Source organism: Sceloporus occidentalis, unplaced genomic scaffold, assembly GCF_023333645.1.
Source record: "Sceloporus occidentalis isolate IW3139 unplaced genomic scaffold, rSceOcc1.0.p SCAF_12, whole genome shotgun sequence".
NCBI lineage: Eukaryota > Metazoa > Chordata > Lepidosauria > Squamata > Phrynosomatidae > Sceloporus > Sceloporus occidentalis.
Window position 1 is genome coordinate 13,066,145 of NW_028316992.1, and position 8,856 is coordinate 13,075,000.

At 40.2% G+C, this 8,856-nt stretch overlaps 2 protein-coding genes across 8 annotated transcripts in view; one reads left to right on the forward strand and one right to left on the reverse strand.

Moving 5' to 3' along the window:
• Window positions 1-5,156, forward strand: part of NEK5 (NIMA related kinase 5) — a 28,245-nt gene extending 23,089 nt beyond the window's left edge. For 6 of the 7 annotated variants that reach the window (XM_089477678.1, XM_089477675.1, XM_089477680.1 and 3 more), the window contains exons 22-24: window positions 2,095-2,232; window positions 2,820-2,931; window positions 3,966-5,156. In XM_089477678.1, coding sequence (XP_089333804.1) covers window positions 2,095-2,232; window positions 2,820-2,931; window positions 3,966-4,188 — 473 coding nt within the window. In that variant the 3' untranslated portion in view covers window positions 4,189-5,156. The remainder of the gene's footprint in view (window positions 1-2,094; window positions 2,233-2,819; window positions 2,932-3,965) is intronic. The other variant, XM_089477681.1, reaches the window with a different exon arrangement.
• The window catches only part of ALG11 (ALG11 alpha-1,2-mannosyltransferase), a 6,871-nt gene continuing 3,141 nt past the window's right edge, over window positions 5,127-8,856 (reverse strand). The window contains exons 3-4 of the mRNA XM_089477682.1: window positions 7,936-8,856; window positions 5,127-5,517 (exon numbers count right to left, since the gene is read on the reverse strand). The exon at window positions 7,936-8,856 is cut by the window's right edge and continues 5 nt beyond it. Of these exons, the coding sequence (XP_089333808.1) occupies window positions 5,246-5,517; window positions 7,936-8,856 (1,193 nt within the window). The 3' untranslated portion in view covers window positions 5,127-5,245. The remainder of the gene's footprint in view (window positions 5,518-7,935) is intronic.

Consider the following 8,856-nt stretch of genomic DNA (forward strand, 5'->3'; position numbering starts at 1 on the left):
TAACCTAAAACCATTATAACATTAGGATTTTGTTTACCTGAAGGAAAGATCAATCCCTCAGATTTGCTGCCCAAATAATGGGAGAGTCCACTATCACATCAGCCAAGGTATTTTTACTAGACCAATTAATCTGTCGGTGTAACCAGTTCTTACAACCATTAAAGCTGACTACTACAAGATGGTTATACCATACACTACATGCATCCAGTTGCCACAAGATCAGCAGGCTTTGATTCCTAATAAAAGCTGTGCCAAGTATTCAACCAACAATTGTTTCTTTTGTGAGATGGCCTGATAATAACTATAGTAAGTGGATTATGACCACTTTTAAGTGGGTAGAATTCAGAGATGTAGTTAGTGTGTTAGTCTGGAATATCAGTATGCAAAAGGATCTTGTAGCACCTTTGAGACTAAGGGCTGAAACAGATGGCCACAAAGGGTTGGCTTGAAGCCACCCCTGCTGAAGATGCTTTGGGCCTGTGGCAACCACACCTCGGTCCAGAAGGTGCCCTCTACTGCTGGCCCAAATAGGAGCTGAAAAGATCTGCTCATTTTTGGGCCGGCTTTGGGTCGCATTAAGCGACCCCAGTGCAACCCCTGGGGAGCTTCCGGGCACTCCAAGGGTGTACATTGTCAAAATGCCATGCTCCCAGAGTGGCTTGAAGCTGCCCCTATCTGATTGGCTGTTTTGCCCCAGGGTGACTTCTAGGTGGCTTGGGGCCATGCATCGTCAAAACGGCACGCTCCCAAGTCTCCTGGACTGGAAGCTGGCTTTTCCAGCTGGAATGTTTGGGCCCTAACTGAGCAAAAAAAGTTATAGCAAAAGCCTTCATAGATTTGGTCTGAGAAAGTAGACCAAAGTCTACAAAAGTTTAGCCTACAACTTCTTTCACTCAGTCCCAAAGGCGTTTATAAGATTTCTTTGTACTTTTAAGTAGGTTATCCATCTTATAGAGATACATACATATCTGTTCTCCTACATTTTCTTATAAATGCCCCTGGGACAGTGCTAGAACTCCAGACTGGTAGGTTTGTTCACCATACATTTTGGGGCTCAAGTGCAGGGTATAATGTTGCAAGTGCTAAGCCAACTAGAAAAAAATTGGCTAGCTTTGCTCTGTTTAATGCAGTGCTGGGAACACAAACTGTCCAATCTAAAGATAATTGCTATTAGAGGCCTAGAGCATGATGAAATAGTTTTGTGTCTCAAAAGTATGCAGGGTGAGAACTAGGAGGCACCTACTGGTGTACCACTTTCAGGTTTACCTATCTTACAAAGCCCTATTACAAGGATGGGAAGAAAATACAGGAAAAAATCATTAAATCAAGGCTGAAAGTTTTACACTATTGTTTTACAGCCTCTCCGAAAGGACTTCTTACCTGTCTCCGTAGATTACGCATTCAGCTAGGAATAGTTTTGTGAAGTTGATCATAAATCATACTTTGCATTTCTTAATGCAGAGGTAGGCAATTTATGGTTTTCTGACAACCATAAGCCCAAGCCAGTGTAGTGAGGAATGTTGAGCGCTACAGTCCATCAACATATGAAGGGTCACAAGATGCCCACATCCATGCCTTTAATGACTCAAAGGGTCTACACTGTAGAAATAACACAGTTTGACTCCGCTTTATGTGCTGTACCTCACTCTTATGGAACCCTGGGATTTGTCATTTACAAAGTCTTTAGTCTTCTCTGCTAGAGTGAAGGTGCCTCACAAAACTGCACATCCCAGGATTTTGTGGAATGGAGCCATGGCAGTTAAAGAGGTTTCAAATGGCATTATTTCTACAGTGCAGGTGCATCCTAAGACTTGTGGGTTTTTTTTTCCCCTAGTGAAGACATATCTTAAATTGTTGTCATCCTACCTTTTGGAGATTCTGCCATCATAAAGCATATTTTTTGTTGTCATTGACTGAAAATGTAGAATTTCCCCTCCCAAATAACATTTTCTGAAAGAGTAATTATCGCAGCAGCAAAAGAAGTAGGAGAAAATAGTGGCAGCAGAGAGGAGTATTTTTTGTGAAATATGCTACCATGTAATTTACATGAATATTGTGCCAATCAACAGTGAGTGAGTGTATCTTATTTCTTAGTTGATCAGGTAGTCACACTGCCTTTGGAACTCCCTGAAAACAGGAGAAAATGGAGCCAAGAATCACCTGGGACACTAATGAATATGTTAGCAGAAGCAGAATGTTCCAATGATACTTTGTTCCAAGCAAAAGAGCCATGTAAGTTATTCGTTGCACATTTGCTGCTTAATAATCACTTTTGAGACTTATTTTGTATTTATTACAGTTGCACAGCAAACATAGTAACTTTCCTAAATCAAACAGGGTTAAATCCGATTATGAGTCCCATTTAAATCATGTTCATTCAATGAGTTTGAGATGAAGCACTGGATTTGATCTAGGATGGAAGGAGTGGGGAGGAATCGTGCATCCCTTTAGATATTCATGGACTGAAACTCCCATCACTTCTCAATATTGACTAAGATGGGTCAGGTTTATGGAAGGGGCAGTCCAACAACATTTGGGGGCTGCTATTCCTACTCCTGATCTGTAGTATCTAAGAGAAAGGAATCCATTAGTGTTGCGGCTGATCCAGGTATGTCACTCCTTAACCTTTGAAAAAATCACCATAGGTCATCAGTGAATGGGCATAAAGGCAAACAACCTAGATGGTCACATACTTTCCATCTCACTCCTTTGGACAGGATTTTATTTGTGAAATTTTATAAATGTATACTCGTAAGTTCACAGTGCTTATTGTTAAAAACCAAAATTAAACCAGTTAGCTGAAATATTTTCCTTCCCAGCTGAGACAATAAATCCACTGAATTCACAAAATGATGGAACTGATGTGGCAGTGGCTTCTGCTGTTGAAGAGGATGAAACCAGACTTGATCCCAGATCTGATGATGATGACACGTAAGTCATTCATATCTGTCCATCCATCTTCAACTTATTTGACAGTGCCATGTTAGCAAATAAAGTCTTTTGTTTTGCAACAGTTTTTTTTAACTATTAACACATCAAACCTTTTTACAGTTCTAGAGGCCCAGGATGGGGAGAATCAGCAAATGTACCCATTAGATAGTGGAGAAAGAACAGTGCAAATGCATGTGACTGGGATGCAGTTTGGTTTACATGGAGTAAAAACAGTCATGTAATAATTTCAGCATCTAACTTAATAATAAATGTGTTAAGAGGATTTACAGATGATACAGTTAGCATGCATTAAATAGCAAGCTGGATGAAGCAACAGTATTACAGCATGCTAAATATTGTAAAGGTCTTCTTGATCACTGGTCTAATAAAAAGATGGGATATACATTTTAAAAATAAAAATAGTCTCAATTGCAACAAATTTGGTTGTGTGCACATGAATGAAGAACAGAAATTAATTTCATACTGTTCTTAGCCATTTCAAATGTTGTGTCTCCCCAGACCACATGCTCACTAGTTTTTATGCATTGGTTGAGAGTGCATAGAGGTGATTTATATAAACAGGTGCCTCCATATTGGTAATCATTTGTTTTCTCATTGTGGCAGTAGGTGAAGAATGTATGTCAGTTGCCACAAGAATTGGGGTACACATTCTCTTTATAGTTTCTAAAGGTATATCCATGTTATTAAGTTGAAGCAGAGAAAATGAGAGTTCTGTGAACACTCAAAGACTACCAGTTTTATTATAGCACAAACTGTTGTGGATTACAGCTCACAGCTCACAGTTCAATAAATTCGTTGGGTTTTAAGGTTCACAAGATCCTGTTTCTGTTCATACAGCAGTTTCAGGCAGTCCTACCCAAGTGATGAGAGTGGTAGTGATTCTGTAGTTTTGCAACGAAACTGTGAAGTATGAACCAACCTTTCAGAATAATTTTTATGAATATCTTACCCAGTATGAGAATTGAATGTTGATTATGCTGATGAGAATCGATCTTCTCTCATTAATTGTATAGAAACTTTGAAGAATCTGAAGATGAACTGAGGGATGAGCTGGTGGAATCCCTGGAAAAAGTGGTAACCTCTTTAGAAGAGGAGATCTCGAAAGCTCCAGTTGAATCAACAAATGAAAATCAAGTGAAAAAGGAAAATGAAGTACATAGTGAACTTAGAAGTCCTAATCTAAGCCTGGAAGATAACAACTTGGCTAGAGACAAACAGGAAGGAGCGATCAGTTAAAACATTTTAGTTAATACTTTAAGAAATGATAACAGGTAGTGTCCATGTTAAAGGGTCAGCATTTAGGGAGTGCCTCTTTGTAGAATTGTCATTTCTACAGTTAATCAGAGATAAAAGGCACTCAACAGCTGAGAACATATGATCCAATAATGTAGCTACTTCACCATTTTGAACTCAGTATTGATCAAAATGGGTAACGGCCCTGTCTCTGGGCTAAATCCAAAGTATATTCATTAAGTGTTGAGTGAGGGAGTTCCTGAAAATATAAGCACTTTCTCTTCATGCCGTCTCTATCTTAATCAGCAGGCTAGAGATCTGGCAGCATAGCTGTGTGATGTTCCCTGAAGCTGGCATAGTTATTTGTTCCAATTTCTAACCCCAAGGATCTTCTGATAAATGGGCAATGAAGATGGATAACTTTTCAGTAACTATCCCAAGTGCAGTAAACACATCTAGATTGCCCCATGCTTTTTATGCCTTCCATCATGTGTCTGCGTCCGATAGAAGCCTACCATCACAACAGTTTACTTGTTTCATATTTTTCATGGTGATGCCCTTAACAGATGTATCATTATCAACATAGGTCTTGCTCTTACTAAAATGATGAACATCAGACTGGAAGTGAGGCTAATACTGTTGAATGATAACCTTCCTTCCCTCGCTCACCAAAAGTCAACTGAACACAAAGATGTTAAGAAACTTCATAACATAATTTTCTCTCTGAAGAGTAGTATGCCTGCAATGATAAAGCTATTAGATGCAGATTCAAGCCCAGGTGCCTTTGAACATCACTTGAAAATCTAAGCTTGCTCTAGTTTCATATATGAACAAGCAGAGCTGTTGAATATATTCAGAAATGTATTACTGGCAAATTCTGCTGAGTCTCTGTTTCTTATTTAATTTTTGTAAAATAAAATATGACTTTGGGAAGGAATCTCACTAGAAGTGTTTCTCAGGATTTGGACACTTTATTGTACAGCATAAATAAATTAGAAAAATATACAAGTATATTACCATAGTGACTCAAGTATGTCCAGATATCACATATAAAAACATTTTATTTCAATAATTGCTCCACAGATAATAGGAATGTTTCTTCAAATTCATGGTCAGCAAATCTCTTCACAGACTGACGAGCATTTTGTCTGATCTCTAGCCTTTTTGCAGGGGACAATGAAAAGATATGAACCATGGTATCAGCATAATCATCTTCATTTTCTGCTAGAAATCCAGTAACATTTCCTTCATAGGGCACCACAATATCCAGCTTGGGACCTCCAGAATTGTGAGCAAGGATAATTGTTCCAGCTGCCATACATTCAACAATTCCTAAAAGAAATATAAAACAAGCCATTAACTACAGTTTCCTTAGTCCTACATGTCTATGAGTTCTAATTTTACAATAAATGTGAAAGCATGGGCACAATACTTTTAAGACTCCATGAGCAGTTTCATTCATAGAAAGACCTTTGTCAGTTGCAGAAGGACGCATAGTTTGAAAATCTGCTCCAGATGAACTCCAGAGAACTCTCTAGACCACTATTGGAAGGGAAGCTGATTAAAACACACACACAAAACACCTCTGTCATCAAACCCATAAAAACATGTTTTATGGAACAGCCTCTACTAGTAAAGAGATGAATGCAAACATCAATGAAAATTAGGAGGCATGCCCAGATCACATAGCTTAAGACCTGTGAAACACACATTCCAGTTTATTTCTGTACTGGCTAGAAGTGGATGATCTGCTGCTTCTACAGCCACAAAGCCAAATTACCTATCTGTAGAGAAGACTAGTGAGGTAAAGCCATGCTAAGGCCAGTGATACTCAAACGTTTTACCCTTGGGAATCCCCTTTATATCTACATGCAGATGCCGTGCACCCCGACATAGTATATGAATAGTATTTTGTTTATTTAGTGTGCATATTCATGTATATTCATATTTAACTTTTTATAAGGAAATAACATTGTTCAAATTAAAACAGTTTCAAATAAATTCAATATTTAACTCAATGCATGTGTAAACTTTACACATAAAAAGTTTGGGAAGAGGAGGAGGAAGAGGAATCAGAGTTTCCAAGTCTTACACATCCCCCGTGGGTCCAGCCCCACCATTTGAGAACCACTGCTTAAGGCCATTCAATCCTGCAGCATATTAGTTATCTACTATTGTAGAAACTTTTCCAACCGGTAACCAATTTTCAGGAGAGCCTTGGAGTGATTGTATTTTGCATGCTTAGTCTTCAGTGAGCGCTGGCAATTACAGAGGGACTGGGAGGCTATGAAGGCTCATTTGCTGGGGGTGTTCCCTGACTCAAAATCTTATGCAAAGGTATGCTTCTCCCTCTGTAGTTGCCTTTTAAACTTTTGAAAGTTTATTAAATGTTTAGAAAACAACAAAAAGTGATGTAAGCCACACAAATTAACACCACAATGCAATGAATATAGTGTAGGTAGAACAACAGCTGTTCATGACAGTACAATCAAAGGTTTGGCAGATGTCCTTTGTACAGTAGACCCGCCGTTCCGGACTCCCCTGCGTAAGAGGAATCGAGCGTATGCTCAAATTCCATTCAAAATAATGGGGTGCGCTCCCATGGCACACCATGAAGTGCATGTCATGGGCACATGCCCCATTGTTTTCATTGGGGCTTGTCTTCTGCGTGAACTCAAGTCAACGTAAGGCAAGCCCGCGTAAGGGGTGGGCCAGCTGTACTTGCTTTTCCTCCAGTGCTCAATCAGATTCAGTTTTCTCCTTCTCCAAAATGCAACTTGCAACTACACTGAGAGGAATCTAAACTAAGCAATAGTGGCAGAAGATGGAACTCAGGTGGGCTTTTCATTCTCTGGGATTGATGTTTCAATTCACCTTAAGAGAAAGCAAGTCAGGCCAGGCACTATGCAGTTGCTGGAAGGCATCTCACATTCTCTTTAGGTCAAGATGGGCGAAGTGCACTCCCGGAGCTACACGTAGCCCAGCCATCCACACACACATGCACCCTGCCTTTTTCTACAAAAAAGGGTGAACTGCTTCTCCTAGAAATTTCCAGGATTAGCAAGTGACCTTTTAATTAGGCTGAATTCCACCCAACTGTTTAACTGAAAATACTATTATTTCAGAAACGGAAGTAGCAAGCTGTGTGAAGTTTGAAGAGTCCTGGAGGAAAAATTGCCCCACTGGACTTGCCAAAGTTGCCACTCCACTCCCCCTTAGGTGAAAGGCAGCCAAGAGCAGTGACAAGCAGGTGGCCAAGGTGTTGCTACAGCAGTGGTTCCCAACCTTCCTAATGCCGTGACCCTTTAATACACTTCCTCATGTTGTGCTGACCCAAACCCATGAAATTATTTCCATTGCTACTTCATAACTGTAATTAAATAGGTGTTTTCTAATGGTCTTAGGCGACCCCCATGAAAGGGTCATTCAACCCCCAAAGGGGTCCCGACCCACAGGCTAGGAACCACTGTGCTACAGAAAATGAGAGAATGTATTGTTTGCTTGCTCCATTAAGCTACCAACAGCTTATGGTGGGCCAGCCCTGATTGTGAAAATTCAATAGTGGAACAGAGACATAATTCAGTAGCAACTTATCACTGTATGAGTCTGACAGGATAACTAATGAGAATGCTTGCTTAGCATTTTGTGAACTGAACATGCAAAACAGAGCACCACCACTGGCCCTCAAATTCAACACCAGGATCCTCCATCCCCCAAAGATCAAACATAACTTCAATGTTATATGCTTACCAATTCCAAAGTGTTCATTCCACATGGTGTGAAGTCCAATGGTGGCATCTGCTAGATGCGTCTTTAGCTCTTCAAAGGGAATGTTTACTTTGAATTCCACTCTATTTTCAATGCCCAGCTCTTGACAGAGCTTTTTAAGTCCAACTACACGCTGGTCATCTTCATAGTTACGACAGCCCCCAATCAGAATGAGCTTTGGATGTAGCTGCTGGCCTGCAGTCTTTGTCAAAAATTTAGCAAAGGCTCTGATTTGCAGACTGTGGTCTTTCTCTGGCCTAAACTGGCTTACAGAAACAATAGTTCGCTCTAAAGTGTTATTTTCTTCATGCAACGGAATATCCAGGAAAGTCTGAACGTCACAAGGTGGATATACAATGCTTGTGCGGTCACTGCACCGCCAAAGGGACAGGATGTGATTGAGAGTCCATGAAGAATTAACCATGACAACATCACTGCAAGAACCCACTAACCCGTATATGGAAGCAAAAATGTAGTAATATGCAAGTTTCAGCTTACTTAGCAGAGGGTTTGTTGTAATGATGGCTGCATTGTTAAAGCGAGCATTCTGATTCCTAACTACAGAAAGCATGTCAGTGCTGATTGTGGGATAATGAACATAGCAACCTATCCGGCAACCTCCTAAATATTTGAAGAGAGGAACTGTAAAGGCATAACCCATGGAGTCTATGTAAACATCAGGGACACACTTTGTAAGAGCTTCCCAGCCAAGAAACAACGATCCTAAACTCTGACCCAGCAGAGTGAAATGGGGGTAAAGGGAAGCTTCCACCAGGTAGCGCCTTCTCAAGAATACAAACTTCACGGGTTGATTTAATCTGATGTTGAACCGTCTGTGAGCACCTTCCAGGATGCTGTCAGCTGTGGCAGTGTCACCAGTATAGATAACATAGGAAACATCTT